The sequence below is a fragment of the Macaca nemestrina genome, chromosome 6 (assembly GCF_043159975.1).
Source record: "Macaca nemestrina isolate mMacNem1 chromosome 6, mMacNem.hap1, whole genome shotgun sequence".
Taxonomy (NCBI): domain Eukaryota; kingdom Metazoa; phylum Chordata; class Mammalia; order Primates; family Cercopithecidae; genus Macaca; species Macaca nemestrina.
This window is the reverse complement of record NC_092130.1, coordinates 50899617-50924382: the sequence shown is the minus strand read 5'-3', so window position 1 is coordinate 50924382 and position 24766 is coordinate 50899617. Positions and strand designations below refer to the sequence as shown.

Genomic DNA, 24766 nt, shown 5'->3' with positions numbered 1-24766 from the left:
GTATGTAGGAGGTTGGCAACATCTCTGTCAATTGTGAGGTCACCAGTAAGACCTGGCAGTGGTGAGTGCTTCCCCAAATTACAGCTGTGCAGCTTTCTCAGTGGTCTCATTCTCTTCCACTTAAGGCACATAACTGGGCTGGAATTGCATGAGATAAGTGCTGCAAGGGCTCATCACCATGGTGAATGGCTCCAAAAAATCACTGAGTGACTAACCCTTTAACAACTAGGTGTACAATTGAATATACACCAACTCATTAAGTGCTAGGGTGGGTGGCAATTTGGAAGCCACCTTTCTGGTCAAGAAATACTATGGGTCAAAGTTAGTTAATAGCTTTAAATTTTTCTCTTAACAATATGGAACATGTAAAATTTTCTCTTTTGCAACAAAAAGAAGCCACAGTGTTATGACTTTTGAGAATCCTGATGGATGAAGACATGGAAATGTTTCTTTGCTCAGCTCTTGCTATTGAATTTAACAACAGAATGAACACGTGTTTGATCATCTTGCATAGCACTACTAAAATTTTAAGCTTTAGCATTGTGGGTTAGACACGGGCAGGAGCTTCCTCCGAGTGAACTAAAGGAGAGCTTACTCTTTTCTTTTCTTCAAAGTCAAATTGAGAATGCATTAATTCTGATTTTGTTTTTTGAAAAAAACATCAACCTTACAAGCTTTCACTTTTTCTTTAACCTCACTAGCCCTTCCTCCATAATCTCCTTTGCTTGTTCTTTCTCTTCTTCCCAATGTTAGGGTCCTCAGAGATTGATTTTAGGCCCGGTTCTGTTCTTTCTATATCCTCTTTTACTGAATAACATCATTCAGTCTTAGGGATTGAAAAATGATCATTATTTTGGCAGCTCCCAGATAGATGTCTCCAGCATAAAACTATCCACTAAGCTTCATTCTCCAACTATCTACTTGATTTTTCCCTTTGCATGTCTCACAAACATATCAGACCTGATAAGTTCTCATCAGAAACTTTGATTCTCTATCCCTAAAATCCGTTTCAGCTCCATGATTTGATTGTTATATCTCAATTGCAGGCAGCTGCCTCTTCCTTCTTAAGTACCAAAGCTAGAAACTTTGGAGTAATCCTTAATTCTTCTGTGCCACTGTTCCTCCATGTCCCAATATCACACCATTAACACATTTGGATGATTGCCCTCTGGTTTGGGTGAAAATCCAAAATAAATTTCAGATCTGTTTACTTTTTTCCACGTCCTTAGTCCAGTCACCATGTGTTGCCTCCTTAGCCTAGCCACTGTGATCTTGCACCTGGATTATTGGAACTGACATCAAACTGGCCTCCCTCATTCTACTTTTGGTCAACCTAGAATCTGTTTTCTGAAAAACAGCAAGAATGGTTTTCTTTAGATTTACATTAGATCATGCCATCCACCATCATTTGCTTCCAATTATACTTCAAATAAAATCTAAATGGCTTAGGGTCTCGAGAGCTCTACATGAATCGTGCCCTGCCAACCTGTCTGCTCTGTTTTTGCTGCCATAATTGTTTATGTATGACTCCTATCACTGCCTCAGTCTCCACACCACCTGTCAGTTTTTAACTGAGTTTGGCTTGTATGTAGGGTTTCCTAATAGACTTTACACTAATGCCACCATTATTTATTGCTTTAATTACTGCACTTGCCTCCCAACAAGTCTTGTGTCTCTCCATTTCAATCTTTCCTTCTTTTAAATTAATCTAAGTCATATGTACATCATTTAAAAAGTTAATGCTTACTATAAGAAAGAAAATATCCTGCCCTTTCTCCCCATCTTTGACTTCTGCCTATAGGAACAATACTATTTCTTCTGGTACTAAGTATTCTAGCTATATTTATTCTTTATTTTTCATTTTGAAACATGAAAGCTTTATAGGAGCAATCCTGTTTCTTCTGGTACTAAGTATTATAGCTATATTACTTATTCTTTATTTTTTACTTTTTGAAATATGTTTTGCTGTGACATATACACATGGGACACAAACATATATTGTTATAAATGATAATTAGAAGTGTATACCTTTGTGAACATAAAGTATATTTGTTGAGTTTCTCCCACATGTCTTCCAGAATTACAGCATTGGTTTATGGCATCGCTTCAACTGGGACACCATCTTTTCCCAATTTAAGTTTGTTTTCATATGGTGGGCTCCTTCTTTCACTTTAGTTATTGCTTCAAATGCCATCTCCTTAGTTATTGAGCTACCCTTTCTGGCTTCTCTAGCATTCACTCTTTTTTTTTTTTTGGATCTTTCTTTGTTTCTTTAATACTGCTTTTTACAATTTATAATTTCTTAAGTGTATTTTTCTGAATACCTGATTTTTGTCTGTCCTTCCCTCATCATCCCCACTAAATATACAAAGTCCATGAAGACAGGGGTTCATTCTGTTTTCATCTTTGAATCCTCAATTACTTGCATACTGCTGCGTGGCAGGTATTCAATAGGTATATTTGTAATGAACATTAAATAATCATCAGGAAGTCACATCGGAACATAATAGATTGGGGCTAGACTGGCAAACAACTAAAAAGTAGATTTTAAAATAAATTTGCTCCCTATTTTTAACATGTTATTTGCATATTTAAATAATTCATAGATAGCCCAAAATAATAATTACAAATTATTACATGTAACAAGAGTTTACAGTAAGGTGAACGGATACAAGAAAGCGTATGAAAATAGCTTCTCTTGATATTGAGCAAAAATTAGAATATACAATGAGAAATGAGGTAACTATCAGAACAAGAGCAACAACAACTAAAGCAGTCATTTTGGATATCTAAATGTGAGGATGGAGTACTCATTTTCCACTTGACCAGTCTTCACCACTTGCTTTTTACTTCTTCACCATAGAGGCCAGAGAGTAGCTTCCATTTATTCTCGTACTGTTGTATATGATAGAGTTGAAAAGGCACATTTTGAACCTTTTAAAATCTATATCTCTATTAAATATCAAAGAAAAACATAGAAAAGGCCAGCAGTTTACAAGAAAATGAAGAACAGCCATATAATATTCATTTGTAGGAGTGAACTTGTTCCTGTGTAATTATGTAAGTAAATATGACTGTGTTGAAAGATATAGCACAAGAAGCCCTCATGAAGCACACCATGATAAAATTTGTAAGCAGTGTCCAAGAAAATATAGATGGTTTAAAAAAAACAAAGAGGACTTTCATCAGGGATTGTTTTTGAATATGAATCAAGTAAGTGAACCTGCTATGGAATGCCCCTGGGTTTCTTTCTGATAACCATTTCACATTCTCACTTCCCATACATGAAGTCTCTTCTCTGAGGTCCCCTCATTTAACAGGCATTTCTACATCACTCTGTAACCCATTCCTAGTACTTGGCACTATTTGAATTCATATTATACATGTATAGCTTTTCATTAAGTAAATAAGACTCAAGGGTCATAATAAAACTCTTGCCTGCCCCTCCTAGTTTTATCTCTGTTGTTTATTTGTAGGTTCTGAGAAGACTTCTGGTAAATTTAGTCACACAATTCTCTAATCTTTCAAATATTTGTTCTATAATCCTCAAACTGTCAAAATTCACATAAAGTTAAAGTGAATTGGCCACCTGCCCTCTGCATTCAGGCTTTCTTAGAAGAAATTACATGCAGTAAAAAAGGGAGAATGAAGTCAGAGTCTTTGTTATTTCTCCACCTATGGCTTTCAATCCTCCTATTCAGTGCACTGGGCTTTCTCTGGCTCTGTAGCATTAGAGCTGTTAACGGACACCCAGAAGGAGGAGCAGGTTCTTAGGTGATGGATAGCATTTTGGGACATTATTGCTGAGCTCCACATTTGCCAAGTGCTTTAAATGGACAGTCTTTCATGGGCCACATTTGTGGTTCTTGGGAGACTCTTTTCTTCAGAGATGCTCCTCAGTCTGTGGGGATCTCACTCTTGTCGTATGAGGTGGGTGAATTCATCTTCTTAGGTGGTCACTTGCAACGCCTGCCTTAGTCTTTGGGTATCTGTTAACAGGGGTACTTTCTGGCTATATTTTCGTCTTTTTTTTATTGCAAATTAGAACACAGACAGAAATAAGATTATAAGTAATCAACACAAAGCTTAACCACAGATTATGAAGCAAATACAGATCTTTTTGACCTAGCTGGATAAATGGTGCATCATTTTCTTTCCTAGAGTGTAAGTTGATGATGGTCCTTGACCACCTTGTTCACTACTGTTCCCTGAGCTCTAACTGTAAAAAGGTGATACTAATAAACATTTATTGAATAAAGAGTTGGATGAAAAAATAACTAATAAAATTATGATATATTTAGAGGATAAACTATTATTTGGCAATTAAAAAACACACAAAGATAACATAATACTATTGAGAAACAAACTTTTCTTAAATGGGACAAAGTAGAATATGAAATTCTAATATATATCTATGCCTGTGTATACACACAAACGTATGCCCACAGACAGATACATATACAATACAAATATATATGTGTATTTAAATTGACTAGAAGTATATACATACATTCATATGTAAGTATCCTGTATGATAAGATTTAGAAGAATTTTTTAAACCATATTTTTAAGTGTTCCACTATGTTTAAATTCTGGTTGTATGATCAGAAAAGATTGTAGGAAAGAAAATACAAAAGAGACTTAAAAGAAAGGAAGAAGAGAAACAAAAACCTTGAAATATTCTACCAAGTCTGCCATGGGAGAACTGTTGGGGCATCCACCGCTGAAGGAGGCCTGGAGGTGAAACCTCAGTCCACTTAGAAAGCCAGTGTGCCTTTGACAGCCAAGAAGTCTCATCACATACAACAGTCAGCTCAAGATAAAGTTCAGAACCTTGATGTAGTATTTTTGTCTTTTGCTTTCGGAGGGATGGGGTCCTGGCCTGGCAACTGATATCAAATTTTGGATATCTACCATCTGTGAGGTGTTATGCTTGACGTTCAAATTCTTAGTGTAAAATTTTTTTAAGATGAGGATTTTTTTTGAAATAACACTCATATGGCAGGCCTACCCTTTTGTAGAAAGCTTCACAAAGGCAGTGTGTGTTTGAAACCAGACAGCCTTTCGTTTGAATCTTGTCTTCACCACGTACTGATTTGTGATCTTAGGACATAATAAATCTTTTTGAAGTTCACTTTTTTTTTCAATTATAAAATTGATGAAATTAGCATGTGTCCAAGGCTCTATTTATAGATTAAATGAAATAATGCATATAAAATGCCTTGTAAACAGGCCTATTATTATATTATTGTTTGCTTATAAATAGTTTTAAATAGACTTGAAAAAGAGTAAAGGTCCATATAATTTTTAGCTTGGGTAACTAAAAAAAGGTAGAGCCATAAACAGATATACAAACTTTGAGAGGTGGCACTACTTTTGATAGAATAATGATATGACTGAAGTGAAACAAGGGAAGTGAGAGAGGAGGGTTAATTTTTTTTTATTATTATTATACTTTAAGTTCTAGGGTACATGTGCATAACGTGCAGGTTTGTTACATATGTATACTTGTGCCATGTTGGCGTGCTGCAGCCATCAACTCGTCAGCACCCATCACCTCGCCATTTACATCAGGTATAACTCCCAATGCAATCCCTCCCCCCTCCCCCCTCCCTCCTCCCCATGATAGGCCCCGGTGTGTGATGTTCCCCTTCCCGAGTCCAAGTGATCTCATTGTTCAGTTCCCACCTATGAGTGAGAACATGCGGTGTTTGGTTTTCTGTTCTTGCGATAATTTGCTGAGAATGATGGTTTCCAGCTGCATCCATGTCCCTACAAAGGACACAAACTCATCCTTTTTTATGGCTGCATAGTATTCCATGGTGTATATGTGCCACATTTTCTTAATCCAATCTGTCACTGATGGACATTTGGGTTGATTCCAAGTCTTTGCTATTGTGAATAGTGCCGCAATAAACATACGTGTGCATGTGTCTTCACAGCAGCATGATTTATAATCCTTTGGGTATATACCCAGGAATGGGATGGCTGGGTCATATGGTACTTCTAGTTCTAGATCCTTGAGGAATCGCCATACTGTTTTCCATAATGGTTGAACTAGTTTACAATCCCACCAACAGTGTAAAAGTGTTCCTATTTCTCCACATCCTCTCCAGCACCTGTTGTTTCCTGACTTTTTAATGACTGCCATTCTAACTGGTGTCAGATGGTATCTCATTGTGGTTTTGATTTGCATTTCTCTGATGGCCAGTGATGATGAGCATTTTTTCATGTGTCTGTTGGCTGTATGAATGTCTTCTTTTGAGAAATGTCTGTTCATATCCCTTGCCCACTTTTTGATGGGGTTGTTTGCTTTTTTCTTGTAAATTTGTTTGAGTTCTTTGTAGGTTCTGGATATTAGCCCTTTGTCAGATGAGTAGATTGCAAAAATTTTCTCCCATTCCGTAGGTTGCCTGTTCACTCTGCTGGTAGTTTCTTTTGCTGTGCAGAAGCTCTTTAGTTTAATTAGATCCCATTTGTCAAGTTTGGCTTTTGTTGCCATTGCTTTTGGTGTTTTAGAGATGAAGTCCTTGCCCATGCCTATGTCCTGAATGGTATTACCTAGGTTTTCTTCTAGGGTTTTTATGGTATTAGGTCTAACATTTAAGTCTCTAGTCCATCTTGAATCAATTTTCCTATAAGGAGTACGGAAAGGATCCAGTTTCAGCTTTCTACTTATGGCTAGCCAATTTTCCCAGCACCATTTATTAAATAGGGAATCCTTTCCCCATTTCTTGTTTCTCTCAGGTTTGTCAAAGATCAGATGGCTGTAGATGTGTGGTATTATTTCTGAGGACTCTGTTCTGTTCCATTGGTCTATATCTCTGTTTTGGTACCAGTACCATGCTGTTTTAGTTACTGTAGCCTTGTAGTATAGTTTGAAGTCAGTTAGCGTGATGCCTCCAGCTTTGTTCTTTTGACTTAGGATTGTCTTGGAAATGCGGGCTCTTTTTTGGTTCCATATGAACTTTAAAGCAGTTTTTTCCAATTCTGTAAATAAAGACATTGGTAGCTTGATGGGGATGGCATTGAATCTATAAATTACCTTGGGCAGTATGGCCATTTTCACGATATTGATTGTTCCTATCCATGAGCATGGTATGTTCTTCCATTTGTTTGTGTCCTCTTTTATTTCACTGAGCAGTGGTTTGTAGTTCTCCTTGAAGAGGTCCTTTACATCCCTTGTAAGTTGGATTCCTAGGTATTTCATTCCCTTTAAAGCGATTGTGAATGGAAGTTCATTCATGATTTGGCTCTCTGTTTGTCTGTTACTGGTGTATAAGAATGCTTGTGATTTTTGCACATTAATTTTGTATCCTGATACTTTGCTGAAGTTGTTTATCAGCTTAAGGAGATTTTGGGCTGAGACAATGGGGTTTTCTAAATATACAATCATGTCATCTGCAAACAGGGCCATACCACCCTGAATGCGCCCGATCTCATCTGATCTCGGAAGCTAAGCAGGGTCGGGCCTGGTTAGTACTTGGATGGGAGAGGAGGGTTAATCTTGACTATGAGTGAGGGGGTTGGGGAATCATCTCTATAAAGGAGGTATAAAACCGTTGAGTGTGATAGATGCAGAAAACAATTGCTGATCAAAAGCCAACCTTGGAATGAGGAACATGCCCTATTTAAGGGAACAGAAATAGTTTCTAGAGACAAAAAGGACCAGGGCAGTGGTAATTCAAGGAGGAGAAAAGTGGGCAAGGATCAAATGCTGCAGAGAGGGGAATAAAAAAGGAAATTGTGGGCAACCTCAGAACAATTTCTGAAGTTTGGGGATTTGGGAGGGGGAACTAGAATGTAAGTAAAAATTTAAGTAGAGTGTAGGTCGCAAGCAAAGATAGCGTGATGTATCAAAACCAAAAATTAGCATGGAAACTGGGAAGCCTACACTCTAGCCCTGACATTCACATTAACTCTCTGTATAATTTTAGGCAAGCCATGCAATATTTCTAAGGATTGATTTTCTTTATTTTAAAACTCCTATAATGCTCAGATGATTTCTAACTTTCCTTCTATCACTGGAGTTTTATGATTCTCTTTGGAGTCCTTTGGTTAGGAAAGAAAATGGAAAGAGGTTAACAATGTGATCATCTGAAAAGTTTTCCTAAAGATACTACTTGGGCACACAAGAAAGCCAACATTGGAAATGCCCAGTGGAAGAAATAAAATTCTTATTTCCCTCTATGAAATCACAGGTGGAGTGAGTACCTGCTCTTCAGAGCAGTGATGGATACATTTTCCGTTATCTCAAGAAGGAAGACTACATTGAGTTAAGAGCAACATTCCTTGAGCATCTGTTATGTATTAGACCTTATGTATTGAAGACATGAAGATGAGCACTATTCCAAAGCCTCAAGTAGCTCATGGTCTAATCAGAAAGACATGAAACTATAACCACATTAGACATATTAGTGCAACAACAGAAAATGTCTGGTGTAGAATTAGATAGGGAAGGCAGTGGTTACTCTGGAGAAAAGATAGGGTCTGTTTGATTTTGAAGAATTGATAGCTCTTCACAGACCCAATGGCATTCTGGAAAGAGAAGGCAGTGTGTGCAAAATGCCAAGATGTAATCATGCAACTAAAGGTTATTTTGAAATATGTTTGTTCACACAGTAAAAGTTTGTCTGTTATTGTTATATATGAAGTTTGAGTAGTAAAAGTAAAACTGGAGAGGGAGATGATACAATTCTCATAGCCTTATAGGCCTCATATATCTTCATGAAGGATTTTATCTTTCTGAGCATATTGTGGAAACACTGAAAGGATCATCAGGAAGAGTGTTTTAAGATGATAAGAAAATAGGATAGATGAGGTGTCAGAAGTGTAGTTTTATACAGATTTATATGTAGATATAGAATACACAAATGCATGAAAAATCACTCCCATTTACAGTAATACTGAAATGATATTTTATTTGAATATAGCATAAGAAAAACATATGGCATTGTAATTTATGCCAAGCCCTATGTCATGCTTACATTTGAAACTATATAATGCTTTATAATGAAATATATTAATACATTATAACCTTATGAGAAAATACTTAAGAAAATAAAGCCAGGGTGGGTGAGGAGGCTCACACCTGTGTTCCCAGTATTTTGGGAGGCTGAGGTGGGCGGATCACCTGAGGTCAGGAGTTCAAGACCAGCCTGGCCAACACGGAGAAACTCCATCTCTACTAAAATTATGTGATCCTAACTACTAGGGAGGCTGAGGCAGGAGAATCACTTGAACCCAGGAAGCGGAGGTTGTAGTGAGCCAAGATCATGTCATTGTGCTCCAGCCTGGGTGACAGAGTGACACTCCATCTGAAAAAAAAAAAAAAAAAAAAAAAAAGGAAAATAAAGCCAAACTTATATAGAAGTTCAGATCATGTACTGCATCAGACATTTGTCTAAAATGTTTTTACAAGCATATACTGATTCCAAAGCCTTTAAGCAACTTCTGTTACCACTGTTTACAACCAAAACACTTCTGCTTCTTCTAGTGTCTCGCTAATTCTCAGATGTACCGTACATTGGAACAATAGACTTACATCCTAAGATATTTGATATTCAAGACATTGGCTTTCATTGTCCCATCAAGAACATTGTCATATTTTTTTTTCAATTATATGAGTTTATTTTATTTTCCAACTATATTTTCCCATTTCTCTGCTCAAACCAGACATCTTCCAACTGTTGCCTAGACTCTCCATCCTCTTTGCCCCCACTCATAATGCCTCCTCTATAAGGAGCATCCTTGCACTTGTCTTATGCAAATCCTGCTGTCCCTGGGTACCTTTCTCAGATCCTGAATTTATAATGATCTATCACCTTTCACATGTCCATCAGCACTTAGGACATCTAGTTATTATGATAGGCTATATATTTTTAAATTATTTTAAATGACAAAAATTACAAATACATCACAAATGCACATATTTTTGGTGTGCAAAATGTTTTGATATATGCATACACTGTGCAAAGATTAAATCAATTAATGTGTCTGTTATCTCACATACTTATCAGGTTTTTGTGATGACCACATTTAAAAACTACTCTCTTGACAATTTTCAAATATATAATGCATTGTTTTTAATTACAATCACCATGTTGTGCAGTAAGTCTCTTGAACTTATTCCTCTTGTCTAACTGAAATTTTGGATCCTTTGACCAACATCTTCCCAAACTCCCTTTCTCTCCTTCTGCTGACTACCATTCTACTCTCTGCTTCTGTCAGTCTGACTTTTTTAGATTTTACATGTAAGTGAGATAGTGCAGTATTTGTTTCTGTAGTTGGCTTATTCTACTTAATATAATGCCCTTCACATTCATCCATGTTGTCACAAATGACAGGATTTTCTTTAAGTCTGAGTAGTATTCCGTCTACACACACACACACACCATTTTTTAATCCATTCATCTGTTAATGGACACTTAGGTTGATTCCACATCTTGACTATTGTTAATAGTGGTGCAATAAACATGAGGGTGCAGATCTCTCTTTGACATACTGATTTCATTTCCTTTGAATATATACCCAGAAGTGGAATTGCTGGATCATATTTTTTTAAAAATAGGATTTTATCATGACTCTTGCAATGTTAAGTATCTAATGAATGCTCAATATGTATTTGTTCAACTCACCCTCAAAAAATACCTTAAGCCAGTTCACTGAAACTTTAGCTAAAAATCAGAGGTTATGGAACATGAAGAAAATTGCAAGAAAGAAGCATGGAAGAATGAAGAGAAAACTTCAGATAATTGTGGTAGTACTTCGGTTATGTCAGTGATTTGGAAGTGAGATAGTTGAAGTGAAATAGTCATCCCAGTAGGAGTGGGGAAAAGAATGGAGAGTATCAGATTTCTTTCTGTTCCTTCTAACTCTTTAGTTAGATCTTATATGCTTTAGGATCTGTTTATTTAATAGCCCATAGTTAACTTGAATTTGAATAAATGAACCATTTATAAATAATGAGGTAAAGTAACAATATATGAACATTCCTGTACATGGTCCAAATCGAATTTTATGTTTTGATTAGAAGTTGGTGGTAGTGTCAGCACATCTACATGGAGATAAAAGTTAATGGTTATTTTAAAAAGCACAGAGCCACATAAATGGAGAAAAAGAAATTTCAACCAGTAAGAAAAGAAATGACTGGTAGCTTATTTTCACAAAAGCAATGCTAAATTGCAAACTACGGAAATTCTTACTAAATTGAGAACTCAGATAACACTAAATGACAAAACAACAGATGTAATCATATGAGAAAATGCCTATGAAGACAGAAATAAATTAGAAAACAACTGTTAAACTTAATTTTACATCCAGATATTTACATGAAATGACTCGAGTTAAAATGTTTTCGAAAAATTTAAAAAGGAAAATGTGAAAAACACATATACTAGGCGTTTATTTTAGATAATGCATTGTGCCATATTCATTCACACAATATTTTATTTCCTGCTGAAATTCAGAGGACAATATTTGCACTAAAGCAAAGGCTGCCTAATTGTGGATTGCCCAGCACAAGGGCACTTGTGCAGAAAGGTTAATACGGGTTCATGTTCTTTCATAGCTTGTAAAATCACAGTGCAGATAAAACAGTTTATTTTATTAATGGAAAAAGTGAGCCCTTTGCAGGGACACAGAAAACCTCAAGATTTTCTATAATTCTGCTTTAATATGAACCAGTATCTTGAATGACACATATTCATGCTAGGGCACTTTGTGTGACATAGGATAGTATTCTAGGCCCAGATAGAAAGTTCATGGTGTGACTCTTGGTGCTAAATATGCCCTAGAGTGAACTGAGTTGGAACACAGTGGTCAGACTATAAACATGTATTGAATGAATGAGTCACCACTTATAAGTATTCCAACTTGTTTTTTTCCTTTTTAAAAGTAGCTTTCTTGTTTTTAAAAGTGTCTGTAGATAAAATTCTAATACAACAGAAAATGTTTTGTAATGAAGAAGCTTCCAAATCCTAACAAAACAACAATATAATTTATTTCAGACAGTAATTTACATGCTAACAGGGATACAAAAATTAATAAAGTTAGATCCTTTGTACTCTGTTTTTCAGCTTATACTCAAATGTTTGGGTGCTTATATTTATTATGATTGTCCTTATTACTAAAATTAAAATAACAGCAAACATTTATTGACTGGTTACCCATTATCAGAGCATTACCCATGATAAGAGCATTGCTTTCTGTTCCTTCTAACTTGTTAGTTTCTTGTAGTTACACAGCTAGCAGTAAGTTATGAACCCAGTTCAGAATCTGTTCTTGGAGTCATTAAATTTTATGTGATAGTATGCAATTAAATTTTATAAGGTTTATTGTTATAAATCTAACCATGTTTATAACCTGGTTGAAAGGATGTATTGAATCACAAATTTATGATTTTCAGAAACTGAGCATGTTTGCCTGAGCTGTGCTGAGTATCATAATTATTATTTTAATTATCAGCCTCACTGTCAATTTTATGAGTGACCTTGAAAACTTAGTAACTCTCAGAATTACACTAATCCATAAGACAAGAATAACATATTTCTTTATTTTTAGCCTAGGTCAATAATGTGTAACACACCACCACCTATTCTTAATTTATGTGTAGATGTACTTACTACATCTTTAATGGCTATTATTTAATAATTTTATCTTTAGTATTTTCTTGTTTCTCATTAAATTAAGCTCAAGGGAAAACTACTGGATTTGATGTCATTGCCTTAAAATTCAAGCTAGTTTCAGATTGAGAGAAGTAAAATATGTATGGAAAATGAAAGAACTTATTTGAAGGTATTTGAAGGCATATTAAAATTATACAAATATTTGGCCCACATATATGCCCAATATTCTTGAAGGTTCATTAGAGTAAATCTTTCTTCATAATCCCCTACCCCCGAATATATTTGTGTGTGTGTGTGTGTGTGTGTGTGTGTGTGTGTGTGTGTGTGAGAGAGAGAGAGAGAAAGAGAGAGAGAGTGAGACATAGGGAAACCAATAGAGGGAGACAGAGAGAGAGAAAGAGAGAGGAGGGGGGACAGATCAAGGTGATAAAATTGCTATTATTTAATAATTTTATCTTTAATATTTTCTTGTTTCTCATTAAATTAAGCTCAAGGGAAAAACTGCTGGATTTGATGTAATTACCTTAAAATACAAGCTGGTTTCAGATTGAGAGAAGTAAAATATGTATGGAAAATGAAAGAACTTATTTGAAGGTATTTGAAGGCATATTAAAATTATACAAATATTTGGCCCACATATATGCCTAATATTTTTAAAGGTTCATTAGAGTAAATCTTTCTTCATTATCCCCTACCCCCGAATATATTTGTGTGCCTGTGTACGTGTGTGTGTGTGTGCGAGAGCAAGAGCAAGAGCGAGAGAGAGAGAGAGAAAGAGAGAGAGATTGAGACGTAGGGAAACAAATAGAGGGGGAGAGGGAGAGAGAGAAAAGGAGAGAGAGGAGGGGGACAGATCAAGGTGATAAAATTGCTTATTCTCGTTCTTGATAATTTTTAGTGATAAAACTCATTCAATAAAATGAGATTGATTAGGATTTTAAGATTTACTCTTGGTTTACTTTATTTGGTACAGAATGAAATGAAGTAGAATATTAGCAATGGAAGATGCAATACTCTAATAATTCAAACACATTTTTAAAACTTTCTTCTGTACTTCCAAAGAAAACATGCATTTCTTTCAGGGTATATGTATTTTTTTAATTTCCACTTTAGAAAATAATTATATTATTATTGTGCGACTTATATGTGGGTCAAATTGAAATGAAATATACATAAAATTGACATTGATCATTCAAAACAGAATTAAGAACTTTGATGTTAGCAGATTGGTAATACAGGTTTTAGTATATGATTTACTCAAAACTATTTGCTAAAGAGAATATAGTTGAATGTATGCTATCTATAAATATATATCTATATTAATTATACAGAGTTAAATATTAAAAATGGAAAAGATCAAGTCATAGCATGTTCTTTCATGTGGAACACTTTCCCAGTTATAATGTAAATTTATATTCTAAAAAAGGAAAGGAAGAAATGACTAGGCTTAGCCTCAAAATATTACAAGTATACCTACTTGTTATAAGTACTTTTTATTGATCATAACTGTATTTTACAGTTTTAACCCTCTGTCTCACAATTGAATGACTTTTAAAACATGTCACTATGTGAAATGAAACTTGTTTATATAAGTAATGCTTCATTTTTCTCTTATTCTTCAAGGGCTTTTAAAATATATAGTAGAAGACTTTAATAATATTTTATATATTAATTTTGATGCCTCTTGCATTTGTCTCTTGCATTTGTCTTAACATGTTATATGAATTACTATATTAAATAATGACTGTCAAAAAGTTGGACTGTGTCATGTATGCAATTAAAAACTGTATTGCTCTTTCTGTACGTGCTGTACATTTAAGTGACCCCATGGGTCTCCCAAAGTGAACCTTTAACATTCCAAAATTTTTACTGTGCATCTGTTGCTGGCGTCTAGCCTCCCACCCACACAGGCTAAGACTAACTAAATGAAGTTTATGTTAGTGCAATAAAGTACATAACGATGAAGTAATAAAATGGGAAGATAGTTACCTTACTAGTGGGGTTGCTAAGTTAGTTTCACTAGAAGACTGTATGCATGTTTGTTAACAAAAACAATGTATGAGTGGAAGAATCTAAAAGTATTTTTTCAAATGGTATTTCTTACATATCTTTTTGTGTTATATATTCCAGATGGGATTTATACAGCTCAAGGAGGACTTCATATTTATTGAGCCACTCAATGATACAATGGCCATAACAGGTCACCCACACCGTGTATATAGGCAGAAAAGGTCCATGGAGGAAAAAGTCACAGAGAAGTCAGCTCTTCACAGTCATTACTGTGGTATCATTTCAGGTAAATGCCTTCTCCTGAAAGAGTTTAAGTAAACATTCAATGTGAGATGACTACTTTTAAAAAAAAATCTCTCTCATCTATTTACTAGCTTTACTTATTTATTTTTAATGTAGAATCTTTTGGTTAGTAACAATTAAATGTATCAATTGTAGGATTATCTTTTAGTTTTTTATGAAGCACTACATTTTAACATCAAAAAGTAGAAACTCAAAAGGACTTTAGAGATTATCATATAACATATCCTATACTTTTCTTGAATTGTAAAGTGTTCCTCATGGGATACTGTTCACTTTACTGGAATAGAAATGACACAGATAATTCCAGATACCCTGAAACTGAATACTGTGAGCTCATAGCCTTATTTTAGTCCACCTCTATGAAAGCATCATAGACATCTCTTTACTTGGACTAGAAGCATCCTCATCTTCTCTTTCTTTCTTTTTCTTTATTTTCTTTTTCCCATTTAACATCATTTTGGAGGTTAAAATTAGCTTCAGAATAGGAAGAAGAGTAAAGATTTATACGTTTGAATTTTGTTCTCAGTATTCAAATCCCTTAAGTCTGGAACTTTTCAGAGGCTCATAAACATTCCCAACCATCAAATCCTCGGCTCTTTTTGTCTGCCAGTTCTTTACAGGAACAAAATGAGGGTGACTGTTTCATGTACTTTCTTACTTCCCTTAGGCAGAGATCTGTGGTGTTTGCAAGTATGGTGAAGAAAATGAATGATTTCTGTTACATAAGTAGGATCTGAAAGTCATAGCTAATATTCAGAAAAAAATTAAAAGTTTTCCTAGGAAAAATCTTTAGACATGGAATCCAGACATCTCAGGGTATTTACTGATTTAAGAAATATTTCCAGTTAGAATCTGAGGAAATATGAATTTATTGAAAATTTTTCAGTGTAAGGACTTTAAAATTTGACTTGCAGATTTTAAGTGCCAATGTAGCTTGTATTGAGATATCAATTCTAAAATTGATTATGCTATTTGAGGCTAGATTAGATACGTGCATGGTGACAATAAGTCAAATTTTAGAGACCATAGGATGTCTATATCATCAATTGCCTAGGGTGTTCAGATTCAGAAAAATACTATATTTCTATTTAGAATATATTTTTATCTCAAATTGATCTGTTACTTCCGTTTTCTTTTGTAAAAACTCATGATGTCATTTTGTACAGGAATCATCATCAAAAGCAGTTGAGTCTGTCTCCACGTCACAGTATTCCATGTCCACAATCAAGCCAGTTTAAATAAGACATATCCCTCTTCTCTATTACAAACACTGTAGATGTAAAGAAGATAAAGTCTGCTGAACAAAAGGTGTAGCATTATGAACAAGCAAAAGAAAAGCTTCTGTATTGGGAAATGATAAAAACGACAGCAATAGTTTGGATTTAGTCCATTTAAGGAGATTGTTTTGTATGAGTTATACTGAAAATCTGCATTGTGTAACTTTTGAATAATTGTTAAGTTCCAGCTGTTCTAATTACTCATGTACTCTGATGACACAAAGCAGGCTTTGTATGCCATTATGTATAGAGGAAAGGTTTCGAGAAAATTCTGAATTATAGTAGGTTAATAAAGCATAAACACAGTTCATATTTGGCAAATGTTGTGCATAAAGTTTCTGATATATATATATTTTTGTAGGCATGATTGTTACATGTAAATGTTGACCTACTTGGGGCAAGAACTTGCATGTAAGGAGTGTTAAGCTATCATCAGCTAAATGATTTACTGAGCTTACCTATTTTCAGATGCTTTTTGAAGGTTCAGAATTTTAAAAATCATTTTAAAATTAGCAATCCGTGGAATAAAATATTTATTTACTGGTACTGACATGTCCAATTGTAGCCCTTCTCTTCTTATTTCAGGCTGATATATTAACAAATTAATAACATGGTCCAAATTTTGATAATGTTGCAGTATTTGCCTCTGGAAAATGAAATTATTAAGTTTGCTTTTCTTCAACTTGGTCTTTGCACTCTCTTAATGTTTCCAAAGTTTTAGGTAGCTTATGTTTATATGTATTACTTACATGAATATTTTTTTCCAAACAGGGATTTTCCTGTTTTAAAATGACTTTGTTGTGTTATTGTACTAGAACATAATGTAAAGGAAGGGAAAGCACATGAGTTTGAGAGTCAGAGGCCTCAGGTTCAAGGTCCAGCTTTAGTCTCACTCCAGCCTAGGTAATCTTGAGCAATTACCATAACTTTTGAAACTTAGATTTTTTGTTTGTAATGTAAGCACAACCTTACATGAATGTGTCACCTTACATGAATGTGGAGATAAATGACAGTTTCTATTCTCAAGAGGTGAACAATATATTATTTTAACAAACTGGTAAATCAGTAATTACACCATAGTGTGATAAGAACTAAAATAGACTTAGCACACAAGATCCCAAGCTCCTGAAAATGGACAGTTGAGTCTCAAAGATCAAGTAAAACTTACTAAGACTAGAGGAAGAAAAGGGAACAGAGTCCAGGCTGAGATAGTGGACTTTGGAATCAGACTGCTTGTATATGCTACTTCTCTCTGTGTGATCTTAGGAAGCTTACTTTATCTCTCAAAAGGTCCACTTACCATATAGAAAATGGGGATAGTGATACTTGAACCTGAAGACTGTCCTCAGAATTAAGTGACATTATGTATTAAACATGAGAAACATGAAGTTTTTAGTGCATGTTGTTACATGTTAATGAGGCAAGAACATTTCAGGCAGAAGGAACAGCACCTGAAAAAGTATAAAGGCATGAGAAGGCATCAAGGGAGCGGAAACCAAGTTTCTGTACTTGATAAGACACAGCCCTGGAAAAGTAGTCGTGGACTAGAAACTGAAGGGACTTGTGTGCCCTGGTAAGGACGTTATCTTCAAGTGACACTATCAGTTTGTATTAACATTTTAGTATAAACACATGAGTATGTCTAAGACTCAGTAGGAAAAAAGAAGAGATTTACAGAGTTGAAGACAAAGTTTAGGCAGGATGTAGAGATCATCTATCTCCATTCTTACAGCTGACTTAACCAGGCCACTACTGAACTAGTTCCCATACTCCATCCATAAGTATTGTGGAGATTATTGTCAATCTGTGGTGGGCATTATAGAGAGCACACACTGAACACTGGTGAATAATTCTACATTTCATCTCTGACTGCAAGTGTATAGTATCAACTGTGTTGTTTTTATACATGCATTTGGATACAACATGGTCTAAAGATTTAGGAGATGAAGAATGAGCTCTGCATAGTTGTATGTAATAAAAACATCAAAGGGAGCAACTTAATAAAAAGATTACTTCAATATGCATGTTTTTCACAGACAATGGATAACTTATATGGCAGAGTCTACTGTGAAGTTGAGATTTTTTAGAAACCTAGAATTTTCCAGGTAGCCTGTTTAAATGAAAATAAGGACAAAGGAAACTGACAGATTGGGGCCATCACAGCTGTCACCAGCTGGGACACTGAGGGAAATATACTTTTCTAACTCTGTCTTACCTGATCTATCTACCACTCTTGGTACAGATAAAAAGCCTCTCATTTTATAAACTATCCCCTTCATTTTATAAACTATCCTCCTTTTACATTTCTTGCATCTCCTTCTCTGTCCTTCTATGGGAATGTCTTCTTTTTTTGTTTACCCCTGAATACAGGCATTTGTCAGGACTTCCTTTTTTTTTTTTCTACTTCTTATTCCACCTACTTTCCCAGGGTGATATAATCCGAAGCCAATGTGGGTTCAGCTTTACATTGATTAATTCCAGAGTGTCTCCATTTCAATCTTTCTCCTGACTTCCACATATATATATATATATATATATATATGTAATAGTAACTTCTGTTCAGATGTCCTCAGACATCTCAGACTTAATAAATCTAAAGCCGAACCCATCAACTCTCCTCCCAAACGCCTCTTCTGATATCCTTGACTGTTTATCTAGTCTCTTGAAAATTAAAAATAAACCCCCCAACCAAATCACAAGTAACAACTTAAAAAAAAAAAGTATTAATCTAACCTAACCTTCTGCCTTTTCTTTCTCTAAGTCTGATTGAGTTTATTCATGATGCTGTCTACCTCCTAATATGTTGCCTGTCATCTCTTTCTACCACTCCTGTGTAATTATCGTAAGAACATTTGTTTAGCCAGTCATAGCGGTGTACCTGTAGTCCTAGCTACTCGGGAGGCTGAGGTGGGAGGATCATCTGTGCCCAGGAGTTTGAGGCTGCAGTAAGCCATGATCTCACCACTGTACTCCAGCTTGAGTGACAGAGTGAGACCTGATCCCATCTCTAAAAGACACACACACACACTTCTATAAAATGTATCATGTGCCAGTTCATGTAGTTATGTTACATGTGTTATTTTATTGTTATGTTTTCTATAATCCTTTGAGGTAGGAGGTATTTGTACCCTCATTTCTTATTATTTAAAAAAATTTGTTGTGGGTACATAGTAGGTGTATATATTTATCAGGCACATAAAATGTCTTCATATAGGTATGCATTGTGAAACAAGCACATCATGGCAAATGGGGTATCCATCCCCTCAACAACTTATGTTTTTAGATACAAATAATCCAATTACATTATTTAAGTTATCTAAAAATATACAATTATGTTATTATTGACTATAGTTACCCTATTGTGCTATCAAATAATAGGTCTTACTCATTTTTTCTAACTTTTTTGTACCCATTAACTATCCCCACCTCCCCTCAAACCCCCCACTACCCTTCCTAGCCTATGCTAACCATCCTTCTACTGTTTATGTCCATGAGTTTAATTGTTTTGATTTTTAGATCCCACAAATAAGTGAGACCATCCCATGTTTGTCTTTCTGTGCTTGACTTCTTTCACTTAACATAATGATCTCCAGTTCCATCCATGTTGCTGCAAATGACTGTATCTCATTCATTTTGTGGCTGAATAATATTTCATTGTGTGTAAGTACCACATTTTCTTTATCCGTTCATCTGCTGCTGGACCCTTAGATTGCTCCCAAATCTTAGCTGCTGAAAAAACGGTGCTGCAACAAACATAGAAGTGCAGATATCTCTTAGATACACTGATTTCCTTTCTTTTGGGTATATACCCAGCAGTGGGATTGCTGGGTAATATGGTAGCTCTATTTTTAGTGTTTGAGGAACCTTCAAACTGTTCTCCATAGTGGTTGTACTAATTTACATTCTCACTAACAGTGTACAAGGGTTCCCTTTTCTCCATATCCTTGCCAGCATTTGTTGGCTGTCTTCTGAATAAAAGCCATTTTAACTGAGGCGAGATGATATCTCATTGTAGTTTTCATTTGCATTTATCTGGTGACCAATGATGTTGAGCACCTTTTCATGTGCCTGTTTGCCATTTGTATGTCTTCTTTTGAGAAATGCCTATTCAAATATTTTGCATTTTTTTATTGGATTATGAGGTTTTTTTCCTGTAGAGTTGTTTGAGCTACTTATATATTCTAGTTATTAAACCTTTGTCAGATGGATAGTTTGCAAATATTTTCTCCCATTCTGTGGGTTGTCTCCACTTTGTTAATTGTATCCTTTGCCTTGCAGAAGCTTTTTAACTTGATATGATCCCATTTGTTCATTTTTTGCTTTGGATGCCTGTGCTTGTGGTGTATTACTCAACAAATCTTTGCTGAGACCAATGTCCTGGAGATTTTCCCCAAAGTTTTCTTGTAATAGTTTCATAGTTTGAGGTCTTAGATTTAAATCTTTAATCCATTTTGATTTGATTTTTGTATATGGTGAGAGATAGGGATATAGTTTCATTCTTTTGCAAATGGATATTCGGTTTTCCCAGCACCGTTTATTGATGAGACTGTCTTTTCCCTATTATATGTTCTTGGCACCTTTTTCAAAAATGAGTTCACTGTAGGTGTGTGGATTTGTTTCTTGGTTCTCTGTTATGTTCCATTGGTATATGTGCCTGTTTTTATGCTAGTACCATGCTGTTTTGGTTACTGTAGCTCTTTAGTACAATTTGAAGTCAGGTAATGTGATTCCCCCAGTTTTGTTCTTTTTGCCAAGGATAGCTCTGTCTGTTTGGGGTCTTTTAGTGATTCTGTGTAAATTTTGGGACTGTTTTTGAATCTGTAGATTGCTTTGAGTAGCATGGACATTTTAGCAATATTGATTCTTCCAACCCATGAACATGGAATATCTTTCTACTTTTTGTTATCTTCTTCAGTTTCCCTCATCAGTGTTTTATAGTTTTCATTATAGAGGTCTTTCACTTCTTTGGTTACTTCCTAGGTATTTAATTTTATGTGTGGCTATTGTAAATGGGGCTACATTTTAAAATTTCTTTTTCACATTGTTCACTGTTGGCAAATAGAAATGCAATGATTTTTGCATGTTGATTTTGTATTCTGCAACTTTACTGAATTTATGTGTTTTAATAGTTTTCTTGTGGAGTCATTAGGTTTTTCCTAATATAGGATTATATCATCAGCAAACAAGGATAATTTGACTTCTTCCTTTCCAATTTGGATGCCCTTTGTATTTTTCTCATTTGATTGCTCTAGCTAGGACTTCCAATAATATATTTAATAACAGTGGAGACAGTCGGCATCCTTGTTGTGTTACAGATTTTAGATAAAAGTCTTTCTGTTTTTCCTCATTTAGTATGATACTAGCTGTGGGTCTGTGGCATATGATTTTTATTATGTTGATGTATGTTCCTTCTATCTCAAGTTTTTTGAGAGTTTTTATACTGAAGGGATGCTGAATTTTATGAAATGCTTTTTCAGCATGAATTGACATGATCATGTGGTTTTATCCTTCATTCTGTTTATAAGATGTATCATGTCAACTGATTTGCAATTGTTGAACCATCCTAGCATCCCAGGGATATTTTCCAATTTGTCATGATGAAGAAACTTTCTAATATATTGTTGCATTCAGTTTTCTAGTATTTTGTTGAAGACTTTTACATCAGTATTCATCAGAGATATTAGCCTGTAGTATTTTTTTTTCAATTTATATGTCTTTTTTCTGCTTATTTGTTTGTTTGGTTTCTGTTTTTTTGTATCAGGGTAATACAGGTTACCTAAAATGACTTTGGAAGTATTCCCTCCTCTTACTTTTTTTGGAATAGTTTGACAGGATGGGTATTAGTTCTTCCTTAAATGTTTGATAGAATTCAGCAGTGAAGCCATAGGGTCCTGGGCTTTACTTTACTGGAAGACATTTTTTTATGGCTTCAATCTTGTTACTTTCTATCTGTTCAGATTTTTGATTTCTTCCTGTTTCAATCTTGGTAGGTTGTATATATCTAGGAAATTGTCCATTTCTTCTATATTTTACAATGTATTGGCATATAGTTGCTCATAGTAGCTACTAATGATCCTTTGAATTTCTACAGTATTGGTTGTAATGTCTCCTTTTTCATTTCTGATTTTATTTATTTGGACTTTCTCTCTTTTATTCTTAGTCTGGCTAAGGGTTTGTCAGTTTTGTTTAACTTTACAAAGAAAACACCCTTCTGTTTTATTGATTTTTTTTGTATTTTTTATTTCAATTTCATTTATTTCTGCTCTGATCTTTATTATTCCTTTTATTCTAGTTTTAAATTTGGTTTGTTCTTGCTATTCTAGTTATCTAAGATGCATTGTTAGGTTTTTGAGATTTTTCCTTTTTTTTTTTTTTTTTTTTTTGATGTAGGCACTTATAGTTATAAACCTCCCCTTGAGTACTGCTTTTGCTGAATCCCAAAGGTTTTGATGTGTTTTGTTTTCATCATCTTTGTTTAAAGAAATGTTCCAATTTCTTTGTCACTTTCTTCATTGACCCACTGGTCATTGAGAAGCATAGTTTAATTTCCATGTATTTTCATAATTTCCAAAATTCCATCTTGTTATCAATTTCTAGTTTTATTCCATTTTGGTTAGAGAAGATGTTTGATATTATATTACTTCAGCTTTTGGAATGATTTAACGCTTTTTTTTAAAGACGTAACATATGGTCTTTCCTTGAGAATGATCCACATGCTGAGGAAAAGAATGCGTATTCTGCAGCTCTTGGTTAAAATGTTCTGTAAATTTTTATTAGAGTCATTTGGCCTATAGTGCAGATTAAATCTGATATTTCTTGGTTGATTTTCTGTCTGGAAGATGTATCCAGTGCTTAAAGTGGGGTGTTGAAGTCTCCAGCTATTATTGTATTGTGGCCTATTCTCTCCCAATAGCTCTGATAATATTTTCTTTATATATATGAGTGTTGGTTACATATATATTTAAAATTGTTATATCCTCTTGTTTAATGGACCCCTTTATCATTATATAGTGACCTTCTTTGTCTTTTATAGTTTTTGTTTGGAAATCTATTTTGTCTTATATAAATATAGCAACTCCTGCTGTTTTTTGGTTTTTATTGGCATGGAATATCTCTTTCCAATCTTTTATTTTCAGTCTATATGTCTCTTTATAGGTGAAGTGTGTTTCTTGTAGGCAACAGATCAATGGGTCTCGGTTTTTCATCTGTTTAGCCACTTCATGTCTTTTGATTAGATAGTTTAGTCCATTTACATTAATGTTATTATTGATCAGTAAGGACTTACTCTTACCATTTTGCTATTTGTTTTCTGGTTGTTTTGTGGTCTTATCTTCCTTGTTTCTTTTCTTCCTGTATTCCTCTAGCAAAGGTGATTTTCTCTGATAATATGACTTAGTTTCTTGCTTTTTATTCTCTGTGTATCCATTATATGTTTTTGGGTTTGAGATTACCATGAGGTTGCAAATACTATCTTATAAACCATTATTTTAATCTGATAACATCTTAATAGTATTTCCATAAATAAACAAGCATAAAGAAATCCAACAAAAACTCTCTGCCTTAACTTCATACTCCAACTTTTTAACCTTTTTTTGTTTATATTTATGTCTTATTGTACTATGTCTTCAAAAGTTTTTATAGTTATCAGTTTTGATTGTTTCATTGTTTAGTATCTTAAATTAGGATAAAAGTAGTTTGCACACCACAGTAACAGTGTTATAATATTCTGTGTTTTTCTGTGTACTTAGTATTACCAGTGAGTTTTGTACCTTCAGGTGATTATTTATTGCTCATTAATGTTCTTTTCTTTCTGAATGAAGTACTTCCTTTAGCATTTTTTGTAGGACAGTTCTGGTATTGCTGAAATCCCTCAGTTTTTGTTTGTGTGGGAAGGTCTTTATTTTTCCTTCATGTTAGAAGGGTATTTTTGCCAGATATACTAATCAAGGGGAAATTATTTTTCCTTCAGCACTGTACATGTCACACCACTCTCTCCTGGCTTGTAAGCTTTCCACTGCTGCCAGTGTATTGGAACTCAATTGTATGTTTTTTGTTTCTTTTCTCTTGCTGGTTTTAGGATTCTTTCCTCATCCTTAACATTTGAGATTTTGATTATTAAATGCCTTGAGGTAGTCTTCTTTGAGTTAAATCTGCTTGGTGTTCTATAACCTTTTTGTACTTGGATATTGGTATCTTTGTCTAGGTTTGGGAAGTTCTCTGTTATTTCTTTGTAAAAACTTTCTGCCTCTATCTCTTTTTCTACCTCTTCTTTAAGGTCAATAACTCTTAGATTTGCCCTTTTGAGGCAATTTTCTAGATCCTGTAGGTTTGCTTCATTGTTTTTTATTCTTTTTTGTTTTGTCTCCTCTGACTGTGTATTTTCAAATAGCCTGTCTTCAAGATCACTAATTCTTTCTTTTGCTTGTTCAATTCTGCTGTTAAAAGACTGTGATTCACTCTTCAATATGCAAATTGCATTTTTCAACTCCAGAATTCCTGCTTGAGTCCTCTTAATTATTTGAAGTTCACTTGGTGTTCTACCCCTCTGTG

General features: G+C 34.6%; 1 protein-coding gene across 2 annotated transcripts in view; it reads left to right on the top strand.

The window, feature by feature from the left end:
* Positions 1 to 24766, top strand: part of LOC105467210 (ADAM metallopeptidase with thrombospondin type 1 motif 19) — a 282043-nt gene that overhangs the window by 43592 nt on the left and 213685 nt on the right. For both annotated transcript variants that reach the window (XM_011716699.3, XM_024788331.2), the window contains exon 3: positions 14757 to 14922. In XM_011716699.3, coding sequence (XP_011715001.3) covers positions 14757 to 14922 — 166 coding nt within the window. The remainder of the gene's footprint in view (positions 1 to 14756; positions 14923 to 24766) is intronic.